Source organism: Epargyreus clarus, unplaced genomic scaffold (genome assembly GCF_041222505.1).
Source record: "Epargyreus clarus isolate Ecla_fem2 unplaced genomic scaffold, WU_Ecla_fem_2.2 ptg000026l, whole genome shotgun sequence".
Classification (NCBI taxonomy): domain Eukaryota; kingdom Metazoa; phylum Arthropoda; class Insecta; order Lepidoptera; family Hesperiidae; genus Epargyreus; species Epargyreus clarus.
This window is the reverse complement of record NW_027332233.1, coordinates 3935094-3954278: the sequence shown is the minus strand read 5'-3', so window position 1 is coordinate 3954278 and position 19185 is coordinate 3935094. Positions and strand designations below refer to the sequence as shown.

General features: G+C 35.1%; 2 protein-coding genes and 1 non-coding gene across 3 annotated transcripts; 1 reads left to right on the top strand and 2 right to left on the bottom strand.

Moving 5' to 3' along the window:
* The first annotated feature begins 210 nt into the window (after window positions 1-210).
* On the top strand, window positions 211-1098 carry Pop5 (POP5 ribonuclease P/MRP subunit). The gene is made up of 2 exons (XM_073087710.1): window positions 211-326; window positions 612-1098. Exons 1-2 carry the CDS (start codon window positions 226-228, stop codon window positions 1060-1062), a joined length of 552 nt encoding a protein of 183 aa, XP_072943811.1. The 5' UTR covers window positions 211-225; the 3' UTR covers window positions 1063-1098.
* A 108-nt stretch (window positions 1099-1206) lies between these two features.
* Window positions 1207-3227, bottom strand: Dredd (death related ced-3/Nedd2-like protein). Its single transcript, XM_073087709.1, has one exon. The coding sequence runs from the start codon at window positions 3064-3066 to the stop codon at window positions 1408-1410; it is 1659 nt and encodes a 552-aa protein (XP_072943810.1). The 5' UTR covers window positions 3067-3227; the 3' UTR covers window positions 1207-1407.
* Window positions 3228-5768: 2541 nt separating this feature from the next.
* On the bottom strand, window positions 5769-5841 carry TRNAR-CCU (transfer RNA arginine (anticodon CCU)). Its single transcript has one exon. It is a non-coding gene; the product is annotated as a tRNA-Arg (tRNA).
* Between the last annotated feature and the right edge of the window lie 13344 nt (window positions 5842-19185).

Below are 19185 nucleotides of genomic sequence, written 5' to 3'. Positions count from 1 at the left end.
AATAAGCAAAATAAATATAAATTACAAAATAAAAAATGCTGCCGAAATAGGCTTAGACCTCACGTCACGGAATTTTTCTTTGCATCCGCGCGCATCTCATTCGTATGTTTTCTGTGGTTTGTTACTCTGTGAGTCTGTGACTGAAAGTTAGCTGTCACTGTCACGTTGATGTAAACAAACAATATTATAACCTTAAAATGTTAAGTTAAAATAATTACAAAATGCATGTTACTGAGCTTACTGAATGATTTCCGTATTAAAAGTATATTGGATTTTGGTAGAGATTTCCGATCTATTTTTTTTATAATGGTGCGATTTAAAAATAGGTTAGTATTCAGTCCCCTTTTTTATATGTTGAATTCTTGACTTCAGTTTTGTACAATAATTATTTTCTTTCAACTGGTTATATTGAGATGAAGTAGCACAATTCATTTCTTTAATTTCCTTTTGATTTGCAGTTATTGCACAGATATTATGTCATGATAACTATAATTATTTTTTAAACTTCTACTTTTGTCCCTTGGCACTTTGGCAAAATTTAGCAAAATAGAAAAACAAATCTTTTCCTACTTTTAAGTGAGTAGCAAAAAGTAACCTTAACATATTTTTAGGTATGTCACAGTTGAAATAAATTCACCACAAGTCCCCGAAAATAAGCCTTTAACGTTAAAATCGAATTTATTTTACGAGACCGTATTGGAAAAAATACAACAATTGCATGGTGATTTTGGAGTCGCTGCTGTGAGGACTGGCTTTTTGACAAAATACTGTAATGAAAGAACCCGAATAGCTATTCTTAGGTCAAGACACGGGCCACATAAGTTTGTTACGAGTGCATTACCCTTTATAACCAAGATTGGCAATCTTGATGTGTCCTTACGAACATTACACGTTGGCGCCACTCTCAAGCATAGTTTTATGTTCATACAGAAATATCAAAGAGCATATTTGGACTCAATGTGGTCTAAACTTAAGACAGACGATGAAAGAAGAGCCCTGGAGGCAGCAGTTATGGACTTCACAAAGACTGATGTGTCAATAAATTTAGAAAATATCAGTTGAAATAAAAATCTTGTTATAAATAAAAATATATCTTTATTTCATTTTTTTTGTTCAAATAACATTGCACTCATGGTTGTGATAGACTTAAAATAAAATCTGTACATATATAAAAACCCACAAAAGGAAGTTTTATAAATCTAAGTACATGTTTTTTTTTAATTTTGGTAGGTGAAAAATAAAAAAAATCGTTTTGGACACTTAGATATCCCCTTTTTTTTTACAAATGTTAACAGTTACAAGAATTCATTTTAAATACAATTACAATGATTTTTTTAATAATTGTTATAACAAAATTTTATTAACATTGCACTTCATTTCACATATACATTTATGATAACTGGCTCTCTACTTTTTACTATTATCCGCATTAGGAATACATAAGTATAACTTTTTACGCAATGAAGATTCAAATATTGGGACTTGCACATATTGTTTTTTAGTGCAATAGTTTGTTACATAATCGGTGACTGTTGTGCATATATCAGACAGTTGTTCATGGGCAGCTGTCTTCTTTAAGACATAGCATAACGTCTGTATGAATATAGATCCCAACTTTTCATCCCTGAATGCCTCATATTCCGGAGCAGTTGCCCAATAGATAAGAAAATGTGATTTTCGCAAATAGTAATTTGAAGCGGTACTATCTGCAACTAGACGTGGTCTAGGAACATTTGGTGTTTCGTCAATTCTACATGCCTGCAATATCAACACTTTAGGCTTCCCTCGCAAGTGAAGAGCCTCATCGGAATCCAATATTTTTTGCAAATCTTCTACATTAACTTTTAAAGAGTCGGATGAATATATGTGGCCTCGCACTCCATGTGAAAGTATACATAATATAAATATACTGTCTTCGGGAATGCTGATTTGAATACATTTCTTTATGAATTCAAATATTCCATTATATTTTAAGTTACGTTCAACTTTTACAATAAAATTAAGATTGGTCATAGTTTCCTCCAAAATAGCTTGGTCGCTCCTAGACCCCAGGCGATCGCTCAGTTCGTTCACCTCATCCGGGCACTGTATACTACTTTTTGAAGGATGGAACCTTTCTTGATTAATAATACAGCAGACTCCTACACGTTTTGGATTATAAATGGGATAGCGATTTTCAATTGTTTGCGATGTATCTGATTTAAGATTTTTTATCGGTATGTCTTCAAAATTAATTTGTCCAAATAATTCAATTGTATCTTGCATATCTTCAGCATACATTTTGTCTTTGTTACTTTGTTTTGCATCATCTATTTTGGGTTTTGATACAGATGGGGTACTGGTAATTTCAGGAAGTGGGAAGGGAGTTTCATTGTTTAACTTTCGTTCAATTTCCCTGAGTTGTGTTGCATAGATTTTTAAGTCATGATATCTTTCAATAATCGTCGCCAGACTTTCAACATCTGTCCTTTTAATATTAGATAATATTCCTTCCTTGTTTGTGGTGTTGAGAACAATAAATTTCTGACTCATCAGTTCCAAAAAAATCATCTCACAATACTCATGTTCTGTAGTGTCTATTTGATATGATAACAAAGTATCTTTTAACTTGGACAAAGTGTCGGACGTGATATTCTCACACAGTATATAGAGCTGTTTCTTAATTGGATGAATATGTACATTCACATAAACATTATCGGGTTGATAGTGTTGTTTGACACTGGAGACATTGAATCCAAGCTTCTTGATAATGTTGTAGAGGCGACAGATCGTAAGTGCTTCCAAAAACTCATACCTCCAAGTTGGTTTAGACTGCGCGTACAAGGCCCATTCGTAGAGAAGGTTGAGGTTGTTGGTCTCGACATCTCTGAAAACCCTTTGATAGGTAGTCAACCGTTGTAACGCGGTGTCAGGTACCTCGTATAACAGAAACACCATTGATACCACATCATATGGCTCCAGATCTCGTTGAATATCCAACATAATCTCGGTTGTAATGGAATTTATATTAGTCAGTACATTATTTTTGTTCGACACACCGTGCCCCTGCGCATCAGATCTGAGCATTTTGCACTATAAGACACGATTTCAGAATTAAGATTTAACGAGATTGGTAAATAATAAATAAATAGTATTTAAATGTAAATTAATAAATAACTTTATGTATGTACGTAACTTTAAAATGCACTTAAATAAATCAAAGGTATTTTTTGATACAAAACATGACAGTTGCGTTCGTAAACAATCTCCAATTGACACTCAATGTGATTCAATCGATTCTTACTTTAATAATCATATTATTTTTTGACATCAATACCGAATATATTTTTATATAATATTGCAAGTAATATATTTGTTTCTATATAACGAAAATATTTATTTAATACTAAAATTTTAATCTAGTTTTTCATGAATCTACACACTAATTTAAGTTTCACATATAATGGTATTTGAACGCAGTTAAGGGGAATCCCTTAGATTGAGTCATCAATAAGGCTATCACTTGTGGGGATAGTGAACGTTCATAGACTAAATATGCCCTAAGATACAAAGATGAAAAGTATTTTATATAAAATTATATTGCTAATGGTTTGACTAGAGGCCGCCTAAATGGTCAATTCAAAGAGTATAGTAATGGGTATAAACAAGTAAACAGAATAACAGAAATCTTTGAATTGCCTTCAGGACCAATACCGAAACTATTAGCGAAAGAATTAGCGAAATATGCTGGAAGGAATTACTAACTAAAACTGTATCAATTAGTTTTTTATATAATTATCGCTAGCCGGGAATCTAACGAATTCATTAAAAAACCACCCTAATTTAAACCCCTATATTGAATTATATACCTCTATATGAAACCCAATATTCCACCAATGAATAGTGCTGCTTATAAGGATCAAATTCTGGGAATATCACCTATATAGGTTATTATACTTTTTGGTAATTACCAATGAGAAAATAATGGAAAAATCTGATAAACTTTACTGCGCATGTTGCCAGGTCGGATTTGTAATATTACAGTGCACTGATTAATAAATGACAGTAGATCGGAATTAAAATACATTGAATCATAAAGTCAACTACAGTGTTTTTACAGTAAATAAAATTACATCATCTTTTTAAAAACGTAAATTAATCACTTCCTTTTATTACATATTTGATAAGTGAAAGCTTTTATTTTTTATATAGTCAATACTGACTGGCGTATTAAAATGTTGTCCTTAATTGCGTTCATAATCAAGTAATTTCTTTTTTTGTTTTTATGTCGTTTATTTCGCTAAGCCTCCTTCACGGTTCTTCTTTTTCCGGTCACAGCGACACCATCCAATTGAATACAGGCAATACCCGATTATTGCTAATGCATAAAGCCGTATCCACATTTTTGGTGTGTGTAACAAACATTAAACACAAGCTAAACATCCAACAAAAATAAGCTTGTTATTTGTTACAAACACTTAGAAACTGACTCGTACGGTAATTATATCATAATAATACAGTAAATTTTATTGTTCCTTGTTTTTTCAAAGCTGTCCAAGTGTGTGGATACGTATAATTTAGAATTTGCCCGGGCAAAGAGGGTACCCTCGAGACCCGAATAATCCCTACCCACCCCCATATTGCAAACGCAGACGCGGCATATGAGAGACCGGTGGGTATGAAGTCCCGTCTTGCTCTTGCTTGTATAATTTACGTTATTGGAACTCAAACCAGAACACAGACTATAGAATAGTTTGAGTAGAGCAAAGCGCGTTACGTTTTACGCAGATATTATGTATTTTTAACATTAAAATGTATTACAGTACTTTCCATACACTGTAAAATTGTAATACAGTATACAGTAAATCTACTGTAATTACAGTGCATTTGACAACACTGAGTATATGTGACAGGGGCGTCATAATTTTGCTAAGTTGTAAAAATTACCATTATAATATAATTATTCCCGTTTAATAATGTTTTGTGAAAAAAATATCAATTTTATTGACAAACATTATAAATAATACATAATAATACTTTATGCTGTTTTTATAAATTACCGCACACACAGAAAAGTTTGTCGGACTGTATTCGGTGTGATTGCTTGCGATAACCACATCCTGGCGATAACATAATTATTATGGCAACGATGTAACGATGGTTTAGTGTTGAAGTTGAAACTGTTCAAATAACCAATAATAGAGGGCAGCACTATAGATATACCCAATGAAAGATTATTTCTTTTACTTTGCTAAATATTTAATAATAACAATTATTATTATAACAATAGTAGAACGAGCATGCTATCTATATCCAACTGATGGTTAGTGATCTCTGCCGCCCATGGATATCTTTAATTAACCTCGGATATGATTGGAATACATTGGTGCGTTTTTTTAAGTGTCTCTTCCTTACCACATCCTTTAAACCATAGCGGCCCATAACACTTAGACCTATTATAAGACCTGAACACATGAAGCGGTGGTGCCTTCGTAATCGAACATGTTCTGCCACCTTTATATTATCCTATAATAGAAATTTATTTGATTTTTTTAAAATCTGGTTAAATTGAGTGAAATAAGTCTTATCGACTTTTTTACTTTTTATTGGTAGCAAAACCATTTTACCTCAACAAATTACAATATTTTTTTACCACACCAAACACACACCAACACCAAAGAATTATATTTATATTTTTGGAATATCCTTTGCAATTATAGAAATAATATATAAATTTATTAAAAATTATGAAAAATTATCCAAAAAAGATGTTAACTTCCGACGAATATTACCCCTGGTGGGACTCGAACCCACAATCCCCGGCTTAGGAGGCCGATGCCTTATCCATTAGGCCACAGGGGCGATATGGGCTACAGTGAAGTTGTGGTATATAAACTTACAAGTCTATATTAGTCATCATAAAAATAAATATGAAGAAATCGTAGGTACTATAACTTAATCAAAAGTATATGACATGAACATTATGGTACTGTTTATAATAGTTTTTTAGTTTTTGAAACTAAAAACAAAAAAAAATCAATCAAAATCAAAACGTGTAAATTAATTAATAATTTATTATCATAAGTCTTTTTTCTGGATTTCTATTATAAAATATGTATGATATTATATAAAATAATTAAACTTATAAGTAGGTATTTTCTTATGACTGAAGCCAAAACGACGGACATTTACGTTTTTTTACATACCTAAAGTCCATTAGTAGTAATATTCTCATGATGGCAGTTGTACCACTTCTTACTTAATACCATACCTATAGTATTTCTTGCTTCTTTAATTTAATTTCCTAAAACAAAAGGCACTCACTGAAGTTATCTATTTATGCAGGAGATATAAGCCATCAATTCACAGAATTCCTATTATTGTTTGTAAAGAGAATAATTATATCTAATACGGCCTCGGGCGAGCCTGTGAGGGTTTGTTTCTGATTAAATAAAGGCTCATTCACATCAAGCAAGCGACTTCTAACCAATTTTAATTGTAATTAAATCTTTGTTTCTGCGACTACAATATTCTAGCCTAGATATATTTATACTAATCTACACATATCGTAACTTAAGGACACCTATATTCTCACAGGTATTTTAAATCTAAGCTTTAAAAGATAAAAAATAAATTCTGTGAGAGTTATACTAGAGCTTCTTTGGAGATCGTGTTTTGATCAGAGTTATAATCAACCCTGCTACTATCCCACTGTTGGGCACGGGCCTCCTTTCCGAGTCAGAACGGTTTACGTATAGCCCGCCACGCTAGTCAAAAGAGAATTTATAGACTCCTCTGAGAATTTGTTTAAGAACTCGCAAAGATTTTAGGTTTCTTTCTGATGTTTTCCTTTGACAATTTGTTAATGTCGTCTTCGATCTCTACAGAATATGTGTATTTATCTTATATATAAAATCCTCCAAATTTTAAACGCATAGTCAGTAGTTCTGAGAATCGGCTACAATCTATTTTTCATACCCCTAAGTGATAAGGGTTTTTCACCCTTATCATTTTTTCTTTATATGGCAATACAACGTTTGCCGGGTCAGCTAGTAATAATGTAAGTATGTATTTACCATGTATTTACATTTGATGCCATTTCATTTCAAATTCGAAATTTAAGTTTCATTCTGTAAACAGAATACCTACAATTATACTTTTGTGAATATGTTTACATTATAAATCATCCTAAGTATGAATTATTATCCCTCTGATTCGACACAATAAGATATAATAATAGAATAAACTTTGGATTTTGTTTATTAATCTATACCTAATTTCTAAGTCTAAAACTAAGGCTTTGTAATTATATTTAAATATAAAATAGAAATAACCATAAAAAAGAAAATCAAGGAAATAACTAAAAGTCAGTCACATTTAAGTAATTCTTGTATCATAGGTAATGAGGGGTAGTCTCGTTAGGGGTGGGGCAGGCCACCCCGGCTGACGTTTTTAGGAACGGGGATTTCGCAAATTAATTTTTAATCTATGCTTAAAGTGCACCCGCCATAGATATATTAAATCAGTAGGATAGTATATCTATAGCAACTGCAATTTAATATCAGACATAAGTATTAATGAGTGAGATATACAGCATTGGTTTTAAATTGGGCTTCTCAATCAGGGGGCTAATGTTCGAATCTCAGACACGCACCTCTGATTAATACTTAATTATCACTTGCTGTAAGGGTGGAGGAAAACATCGTTGATTATAATAACTTAAACCCTTTTCACTTTGTAAGGGAGACTCGTCTCTCGAAGGAGGAGTGAGGTGAATGTTAGGTATTAAACTAACGGCAATGTCAATCAGCGTCGAACTACCTTTATTACAATAATGAAATAACTTTTAAATAGCACAGAATTAAGACTAACCTATGATTATGTAATCCCGGTAAAATACGCATGTTTTCTTGAAAACCAATACAATATCTAACGTATCGAAACAGGAAGGATTATCCTCAGCAGTTTCTTTCTTGCGGAAAACATCCAAACGGATTAAGGTGGGTAGATGGTAGGGTAATGCTTAGTTCTTTCGAGGAAATAGCGTTGTAGCACGCGTTCCGTACCTATAAACCGCTTGATTCAGTTACTGCTGTCACTGTAGTAGGGTTCCGTTGCCAAAGGGCAAAAACGTGCCTCACATAATTTCTTCTATTCCCCCTGTCAGTCCATTTTTATATGACCAGACTTTTTATATGACGCTTAAAGGAAAAACGAAAATAGATTGGACACCAAGATGCCTCGTTGTGGGAGGCAGGTGACCCTGTAAATAGTGACGGATAGACCTAGGTATGTGGGCATTTTGCCCCTTCGACTAGCTATATAATGCAAAACCAATCAACATTAATATAGACATAAATGCACGTGACGTAAATAACTTTATTATTATACAGTGTTGAGTGACGCCATTAGATTAAGTTACTTATAGGTATATAAGGGCCCATTTTCGACGACAAACGAAAAGATATATATCTAGCTGTCCCAGATCTGAGGCGATTCGGATGTTACGTGTCCCGCAAGTCAAGTTGTACTGAATAACTCACGAAGCCGCACGTTTCTGCAATTTGGCTAGTGACTCCGTGTGACGTTGTCATGCCGAATACCTTTAGTAGGGAAGTAATAATATTTATTTATTGATGCACATATAGATCTATACTAATATTATAAAGAGGTAAAGCTTATAACTTTGTTTGGTTGTATGGGTTAATCTTCGGAAATACTGGACAGATTATGAAAATTCTTTCGCAATCGGAAAATTACACTGTTCTGTAGAGCTATAGACTATATTTTATTATGATTGAACAATAAGTTCAAATAACATTAATGGCATATTATGTATATCATGTCCGCGGAAATTGCGAAAGATGTCATGCTTTACCGGCGTGCGGTGACTAAGCGGTTCGCATTTTTTTTTATAATATAGGAGTAGCAGACGAGCATGCAGTCCACCTGATGGCAAGTGGCTACTGCCGCCCATGGACATCTGTAATCAACCCCAGATAGGATTAGATATTCCTACCTGAGGTCGGCCACAGATGCGCCGCTACCCCTGAGGATTAAGCTGGAACGCCTCGGAAAAGTCTGTCTCCCTTACCACACCCTTCAAACCGGAACACAGCAGCGCCTAACACTGCTGTTATTAGGTAGAAATAGGTGTGGCGGTGGTGCCACCAGAGTCGAACCACAAAGGATTCAACCACCTACAAAATACGTATAGACGAACATAATGTTCATCAAAAATGCATCACAAAAATATAATTATTGCTCAACGAAGTGGGCACGGGTCGGCTAGTAATTAATAAAAAAGACTAAATCATTTGATTTAGTCTTAGTTCAAAGGTATTGCTTATTCTTAACGAAATTTCTTCTTCTATAAAACGAGATGGGGGAATAGCGAGGGAGACAAAATTTTTATTGGATTCACTTCGATACGGTTAATACCTACGTCGTTGACGTCGACGTTGACGTCGGCAACTCAAAAAGCTCTATAAATTTTGTTCATTCCCATAAACATATTTAATTTTCGAAATGATTGCAGTATTCAAATAGGTACTCTCCGTAGTAATAATACTAAACAATCAGTCTTAACTATTTGCCTGCTACGATTTAAAATACAATTTGGGCAAAAATTGTCAAATTCGAACTCTGATGGGTAAAATTGATAACAGGTGATGTTAATCTACTAGATTAACACGATTGAATTATGAAATAAAAATATCATGCTGTTTTATTTGTAGCTTTCGAATATAGTTTATTTTTATTGAAGTATAAAAAAAATTAATTCATACTATGAAGTAGAAACTTCTTTTATATAGCAATACAATGGAAAATTAAAATTAATTATAAATTAAAATAATCAAATTACAAAGTAAATAATAATAAAAATTACAAAATATACCTAATGAAGGTGGTAAAACCCATTGTGGATGGACCCCGGTGGTGGCGGTGGCGCCACACCCATTTCTGCCTCATAACAGCAGTGTTAAACGCTGTTGTGTTCTGGTTTAAAGGGTGTGATAAGGGAGACATACTATTCCGAGGCGTCCCAGCTTAGTCCTCAGGGCTAGCGGCGAATCTGTAGCCGACCTCAGGTAGGAATGTATGGCGGCAGTAGCCACTTACCATCAAGTGGACGGAATGCTCGTCTGCTACTCCTATATTATATAAAAAAAAATGTTAGACACTTAGTTACACATGGGCATAATAAACACGGAAAAACTAGTTTTTTGTTTCATGATAATAAACGGCTGAATACTAAAAAATAAAAACGCATATTACATAGGTACTAACCTACCACATGAACGTGTTCACATTTTGTAATAATTATTCGTGAAAATACCCGCTTTTAGTGTTTCAGAGTAAAGTAAACATAAAACTTGTAAAAACCGTTATTCCTTTTTCAGCTCGCCTCGCTTCGTAAAAATAACACGTTTTAAACCTTGTTATCCAACATACCTTTTAACGTTAATAACGTAAATATGACGGTAAAGATTCTTTATGAATAACTAAGTTTATTACAGTTTTATCGACGGTAGCGAAACGTATTTTCACAGCGTGTTTTATAGGATAAGCTGAAAGGCTAAAATGAAATAGATAAAACTGTATATTACTGTTTTTCGATACCACAAAAGGCTCGGGACCTTTATAAATTATCTGGTTTGTGTATTTATGTTTGTCTTTCAAGTTTGATTGCTCTTTTTGTAATATAATTAAATAATTATACATATACACGTACACGTACGTATGTACATGCGTTTTTTATGTTTTTCTAGACATCAGAAAGTAAATAGGATTGAGTTTGTACATGGGAACGGAACTCTAAAAATGCGTGCATACTAAACTTATACTTTTTTTTTTATATAATATAGGAGTAGCAGACGAGCATGCAGTCCACCTGATGGTAAGTGGCTACTGCCGCCGATGGACATCTGTAATCAACCCCCAGATAGGACCAGAAATTCCTACCTGAGGTCGACAACAGATGCGCCGTTACCTCTGAGGACTAAGCTGGAACGCCTCGGAAAAGTATGTCTCCCGTACCACACCCTTCAAAACGGAACACAGCAGCGCTTAACACTGCTGTTATTAGGCAGAAATAGGTTTGGCGGTGGTGCCGCCGGAGCCGAACCTCAAAGGGTTCTACCACCTTTCAATACGTAGTAGTAGTAATAGTAGTAACCTTTTTTTTGTTTACGAGGGGAAACCTTCAAAAGGTATCCGACGACGTGGGAGCGACGTCGGGTTATTTGGGATTTTTACCGCACTAATCCCCCCCCAGTGGCCGTCCTCAACGCTTGGTGGAGAACTCCGGGATCTCCGACGGAACACAACCGGAGTCCTCCAAGCGCGATGCCCCGATCGGGCTCTGCCCTGGGGGAGTAGTTTTCGCTCCTCCCACACCATGTAGTGTTTACGACGGTATGCGACCACACATACCGCCGTCCTTCCCGGGTTCGCTTGCTGGATGGTTCGAGCTCCCACTCTTGCCGCCTGCAATCCCGAAAGCCCCCTTTTAGTCGCCTCTTACGACAGGCAGGGGATACCGTAGCCCTATTCTTGTCCCGGGTCTACAGGGACAAGTAGTAGTAACTTATATCAAAAGGATAGGCATGGTCTTGTTACTTATTCAGATTTGTATCATTGCAGGCGCTATCAGGGCATCGTCGGTTTAGAAAGCTATTTTGATTTATGTATAGCCTCATTCCATTACCTGTGCGTGTAATAATGGTAAATCAGGGTTTGTCATCAATTGTAACGCTAGCCGCACTAATTACAGAGCTCCGGTTCCCAGCCTTGACCTGAATATCTCCCTACCGCCGCATTGAACAAATACAGTTTTTTTTTATGTAATCGAAGTAGAAAACGAGTATATTGTCCAATTTTATTCATCTGAGATAGTCCATATAAGTTGTGAGCAAGTGTGTGAGGAGGAAGCACGTGGAAGTGGAAGTTTGAAGGTGGTAGAACCCTTTGTGTTTCGACTCCGGCGACGCCACCGCCACATAAATTTTTACCTTATAACAGCAGTGCTGCTGTGTTTCGATTTGAAGGGTGTGATAAGGGAGACAGACTTTTCCGAGGCGTTCCAGCTTAGTCCTCAGGGATAGCGGCGCATCTGTGGCCGACCTCAGGTAGGAATATCTAATCCTATCTGGGGTTGATTACAGATGTCCATGGGCGGCAGTAGCCACTTACCATCAGGTGGACTGCATGCTCGTCTGCTACTCCTGTATTATAAAAAAAAAGGTGGGGGAGGAAGGTGTGGTAGTGAAAAGGTTTGAGCTTTCGCATTGTCAGGATAGCATGTGGTTAGTGCCATTTCCTAGTAAGTAACCCGTGGAAATAGACATGTATCGTCTTACATATGTGTGATTACGTTCGACTCTAACTTGTAAAATTATTTCGATAGAATAAAAAGACTGGATCACCTTAAGAGCTTATTGCTTAAGCTTATTGCTGGTACAATTTTAATTTTACTCAAAATTAAAAATATGCTTAAATACGTATTATATTCTTATATTTTTAGGTATTTCCTATGGCACCATTTAGGTAAAGAACTCGAGATGGGTTACGACAGTGGATCTTATTTTAGCCGTTTGTGATTATAACGCCGATGAAGATGACCCCCTTTGATTGTTGGTCTTAGCTCTACTGATACTTCTCGATGGCTTCAGTATGGAAAAATGCCACATAATCAAGGCATCGTAATACTCTTTCCAAAGGCACCTAGGTACCTTATGAAGATTTTCTCCCAGTCACAAAAAGGTTACCCAGTATCTCTCCCAAGGGAAGACGTATACCCAAAACCGAAAAATATCGCCAGTGGTCTACGGGACAAAAAAGTTTGATTACCTCTGACCGTTCCTGATTTTCATAAGATTGTTTATATTGGACCAAACTTGTATATTACGTGGGTGTCTGCGTACTTCACGGCAATGGGTTGTTTGGCCTTGTTCGGGTTAACTTAAAGTTAGAAACTTTTTATTATCTCGAGAGTTGAGCCGCCATTTTGATTTATTATGGAACCCGGTGGAGTTATTTTATTACCTGAACGAAGAAAATATGATTTTTCTAAAGATATTTCTTAAAGATTGTATCTTAATACAAATATTCTGAATATGAAGTACGTAATAATACCTACTAGTCTATTTCTGAAAATAGGTAAGATTAATATCCCTTGAAATTTAAATGGAAAGTCCCATGTAGATTCTCTGTATGAAAATGAGCTTGTAAATGAGTATAAGGTAATGTTATACTAATATTTAACATTGCGTTCTAACTTAACCCTCGGGAGTAGTAACGCATCTGCGGTCGACCTCAGGTAGAATCACAGGGTAGGATTCTAATTCTTTTTTTTGTATAATATAGGAGTAGCAGACGAGCATGCAATCCACCTAATGGTAAGTGGCTACTGCCGCCCATGGACATCTGTAATCAACCCCAGGATTAGATATTCCTACCTGAGGTCGGCCACACATGCGCCGCTACCCCTGAGGACTAAGCTGGAACGCCTCGGAAAAGTCTGTCTCTCTTACCACGCCCTTCAAACCGGAACACAGCAGCGCCTAACACTGCTGTTAGAAAGTTGTGGTAGAAATAGGTGAGGCGGTGGTGGCGCCGGAGTCGAACAACAAAGGGTTCTACCACCTTCAAAACCAATCTGAACCAAACCTATCTGAGATTGATTGTAGATATCTCTAACCGGGCCTTACCACTAATCAGGTGGACTGCATACTCAGTTGCATATTCTATACTATAAGAAAACCTTTAGGATTATCACAATCACTTTAGTAATTTTAAAATTTACAGACAGACCAAAAAATGAGTAAGGAACCTTATACATTATCTTAAAACATGATGATTTAGAAACACAATTATAACTGCATTCCATAGACACACTTTAATTAAATATTTTTAGGCCTCCGCCAAAGAGTAAACCAAAACCCTATTACTAAGTCTGTCATAGGGCTCTATCTCTTGAACCGTAATACTCGTAGATAGGCACTTGAATTTTACAGATTATGTATAACGATGGCACTATAACAACAAATACTGAAAATTTAAAAAATAGAAATTATAGGTATGTGGTTGCCATACAAGAAACCGTTATTTTTGAATGTATTTTGGTTTATCTATTGAACCGTAATAGGTAGACAGTTCAAATTTTCACTGCTATGATAATAAATACTAAAAATAAAAATAAATGGTGGTACGGCACCTTACGTCTGCGAGCTCGACTCGCACTTACCCAATTATTTGTATATAGATAAGTGTAATAACGTACTTTTGTATATACTACGAAGCTTTAAGCACCTAATGAATGTTAGGTGTGCGTATGATTATAAAGACCGCGGCGCCGCGCCTCAGGGCTTTATGTCATAATTACGAACCACCGAGTAATATTACTTGACAGTTTACTGGAAATTACGCCATTATTATATTTTACTACGGCACTTTAAGGTAGGTATGTTTTAAAGTTAATTAAGTGTGCGTTAAAGCGGTAAAAGCCAAACGTTGTATAAATATATAGTAAACGACCATGCAGGTGATGAGGTATATCAGATGGTGAGTCGCTACTGAGGTCTATTGGCACCTGTAATTAACCTCAGATAAGGTACTACCTTTTTTTTTCGAAGGGGAAAACTTTAAAAGGTACCCGACGACGTGGGAGCGACGCCGGGTTATGTGGGATTTTTACCGCACTAAAACCCCCTCGGTGGCCGTCTGCAGCGCTTGGTGGAGAACTCCGGGATCTCCAATGGAACATAACCGGAGTCCTCCGAGCGCGATGCCCCAATCGGGCTCTTCCCTGGGGAGCAGTTTACGCTCCTCCCACACACCTATTGTTTACAACGGTATGCGGCCACACACACTGTCGTCCTTCCCAGGATTACTTGCTGGACGGTTCGAGCTCCCACTCTAGCCGCCCGCAACCCCAGAAGCCCCCTTTTAGTCGCCTCATACGACAGGGGATACCGTAGCCCTATTCTAGTCCCGAGACTACAGAGACAAGATAAGGTACTATCTACTTTAGGCCAAGCCCAAATGGCCCGGGGATTAAGTCGGAATAAGGCCTCGGATAAGTATGTCTCCCTTAACATGAAATAGAGTAACGGTTTTGTCTTTAGAGGTAATGTGATAAAAATGACTTAAATATTGTTGAAATAAAAAAACTATAAGTAAATGATTTACATAGGCAATAGTCAACATAGATGCATGTATTCGGCTGGTGGTATACCTACCACCCGTACCTATTCAGTAGGTACCTTATACAGTACATTTACAAACCCAAAAAACATATAGATCAAACCTGAAGCCCTAGTTAAAGTTATCGCCTTCTGTTATACATTGTCATTTTGCGTTTATTTTTGTAATTACTCAATTCAACTGCCATGCTCTGAAATTCCCACACTATTTCCGGCGGATATTTATGCAATTTACTCGAAATTTCATGCATAATATGTACTTGCTAATGTGTGTTACGTTTTTATGAATATTGATTATTTATGATAATTAATTTCGCATCCACGTTTGAACGAGTGTTGATAGGACAGGACGTAGGAAGGTATTGTATATTTGAGATCTTCTAGGAGTGAAGGCAGTGATAGCCTAGTGGTTAAGAAACTCGGCGTCTTGACCGAGGGTCCGAGGTTCAATTCCCAGGCACGCACATCTTATCTCTCAAAGCTATGTGCGTATTAGAAATTAATTATCACTTGCCTAAAGGGTGAAGGAAAACATCGTGAGAAAACCTGCAAACCTGAGAAATCTTAAAAAAAAATGTTTTCAAAGGTATGTGAAGTCTACCAATTCGCACTTGGCCAGCGCGGTGGACTATGGCCTAATCCCGCTCATTCTGAGAGGGGACCCGTGCCCAGCAGTGGGACAGTAATGGGTTGATGATGATGATGATGATGAGTAGTGAGAAGACAGCCGTGTCCAATAGTAGGACATAAAAACAAACGTAGCCAATTTCGGAAGGTCAAATCATAGGCTACCTATGCTATAGAGGAAATAGGGTCTTCCTATTTACCTATGCAGTATACCGATATATTTTAAATCGATACGCGCATTCAAGTTAATTACTACATATTTCTACTGTTAAGAAAACAAAAACAATAATGGATCACAGCGAAAGAAAATATAAGGTTCTTACATTATGTTCATGCTTACATGACCCGAACCAATTAGATATATGTAGTTAATTATCTTTCCCGTAATTAGGTATTGCGGTGAACTAACGAAAGTATCTTACATAAACACTACCTTCGAAGCAGCAACAAGATATAAGTAAGTGCGTTTATACGAAAAACAACTTACATTTTTCTTACAAAAATAAAAGAACTGACCCGTTGGATCTTTTGATATTTTTTATAATAAAAAATGTATAAAAGCATTGTCATTAGAGAAGTCTGAGAGACGCCCCGCAAGTGCTCGAGGTCGTTTGTTCGTTTTGATATGGTACGTAATGACTTTTTAATTATTGTTTATTAAAGTACTCATTGCTCTCCTTGGGAGCGCTCAGACATTCATCACAATGATTATGAATACATAATTATTATAAACTCACCGTTTGGGGCTGTAGGCTTTTGTATAATTATGAAAATTAATAAACTTTGGAACTCCCTCTACAGAAAATAATTAGGTAGACAAGTGATTGCTTACTAGTACCTATACATAATAGGTATATGATATTTAAATAATAAACATTGTCGACAAACATTATTGTCCCACTGCTGGGGCGGGTCTCCTCTCAGAAAATGGTCTCCACAGCCAACTACACGGGCCAAATGTGAGTGGATTGTTTATATTAGTTTGACTGTATTAGAAATGAATTATTACTAGATTGTATAGGTATCACGAGGAATACTGCATATCAATGAAATAAAAATTAAACGTACTCAATACTTCGCACTTAGCCAACGCGGCAGACAATGGCCTAATCACAGACCTATATTTAGATATAGGTCTGTGGGCCTAATCCTTCTCATTCTAAAAGGAGATCCGCGTTCAGCAATACGGCTGTAATGGGTTGACGACGAAGGCAATAATTTAACATCAAGAAAATGACAGCTCGCTTGGTACCTAATCTTTATATATATATTTCTTATGTGCGTGTGTATGTCACTGAACTCCTTCTAAACGACTGGACTGGTTTTGATGAAATTTCTTATGTGTGTTCAAGGGGAATTGAGAATGGTTTAGATTCATAATTTAGTCCGAGGGAAAAGGTTTTTATAATTTATTTTTAATTCGTAAGTAGTTGATTTTGGAATGTTTCACATTGGATTCGACAGACTTCGCTACCATCGCAGTTTCATATATTCTATCTTTTTTTCAAACCCGTAAGTGATAAGGGTTGTTCACCCTTAACATTTTTTTTATTTATATGGCAACACAACGTTTGCCGGGTCAGCTAGTTATAATATGAAAACGGATTTACGTAAAAATGGTTTTCATATGTTTATGGTTCACTTCCATACCTAATTAGAGACTGTATGAAACTTACTGCAATAATATTACGCGATTGAATTAAATTAGTTCGCAACACGTTTAAGCCGTCGTTCATTAAGGGAGTGAAGCGAAATTGGGGTGTGAAATTTTAAATAAGGTACATCAAGATTCGCCCAAAAATTAGGTGTGAAGTTTGACGCTCTGTTATTTTATGAACGAAGTTGAGGGTTCACGGGGAATTAATTAAAAGTTTATATTTATTTTTGAAGCAGTGGCCATTTTTTAAGTATATAGGTATCTGTATTTATGTTTGTAAGAATAGGTATATTTGGAGGCAGGGAGAAAAATCGCATAGGTATGTAATTCTTGTCCAAAAGAATATTACCTATATGATTTTTGAGTGGTATTATCGTGAAATCTATAAATAATAGGTACTCACGGATTTTTTTGGTCTTTAGGCCGTATATTTCGACCCAATTGTTACACAATAAAATAAATAAATAAAAATAAAAAAAAGTGTGTGTGTGTCAGCTACGACGCACGATTGGAGTTTACTCCTTACGAATGATAATTATGATATATATCGAATAGAAAAAAGGGTAGGTAAATGAACGCATCTGCTAAAATGATAAGAGAAACAAACATATATCTGTAATTATTCGGATTATTTATATTACTTCAATAATGCGTATTACATAAAGTATGTTACAAAATAATATAAAATAGCGCCATCTAGTGGCAAGTTTTATAAATTGTAAGTTTGCAAGTTTATCAATCTATGTATTTTGGTTCCAAATATTATAATGGTAACTTAATATAATTGTTTATATTAAAGTAAATTTTAATATAATATAATTATTTATATTTAAAACAATGTTAAACGTTTTATAACTTAAAACTTAATAATTATAATTTCTTTGCCATCTATAAAATATCCTTGTTGCAATTTACGGATGAAATTTATATGAGACTCAATAAACATGTTATTATATGTAATTTGGATTGTTTCTGAATGTTTTATAATTCTAGAATTCATTTAAAACGTATTGCTAATTTTATATAACTTATTTTGAACATAATTCATTAGCAATAATTCTGTAATAAATATTAAATAATACTGTTTTGATTTTGCCCGTTTATCGTTGATAGATGGTGCTGATCAATAATGCATCCATTTTTATAAGTTAAATTAATATATCAGTAACTTACAAAAGCCTCTTTATGTTAAAAACTTATTTTGCTAATATTATATCTTATTCAATTGCTTACTGATTTTATATGTTACTCTTCTTTAAAAACGTTCATAAAAGATTGTTAATCATATTATGGCGCCAATGTTCATATTTTTCACAGTGTTTATAAATGATCAAACCTATAACTTAATTTATGCAAAAATGTAAACAAATTAGTTAATGACGTTTTAATGTTTTATATATTGCTAATTATTTTTATTGTAATAATTACTTTCATATGGGATTTGAACTTAATGTATTTTAAATTAATAAAAGCACTCTTGATTCATATTTTGGTTACCGTTACGCCTCAACTTTTCGTGTTACACTTGATTTTACTCCTCATGAAATTTCCGTACCGGGCCTTATAACTCAAATCGTTTCTTAAGGAGTAAACTCCAATAAAATTCCATGCATAGTTGCATAGACGGCAAAACTACGATATACCTATGTTTTATTATTTTATTATTAAGTAAATATCGTAAATATCGTACAAGAGTATAACATAGCTTACATAATA

Bases quoted from the DNA above. Each gene is read 5' to 3' on its own strand.
- Pop5 (XM_073087710.1), top strand. From the start codon at position 226: ATGTTACTGAGCTTACTGAATGATTTCCGTATTAAAAGTATATTGGAT. The intron at 327-611 runs GTTAGTATTCAG...ACATATTTTTAG, and splicing joins ATGGTGCGATTTAAAAATAG to GTATGTCACAGTTGAAATAA.
- Dredd (XM_073087709.1), bottom strand. From the start codon at position 3,066: ATGCTCAGATCTGATGCGCAGGGGCACGGTGTGTCGAACAAAAATAAT.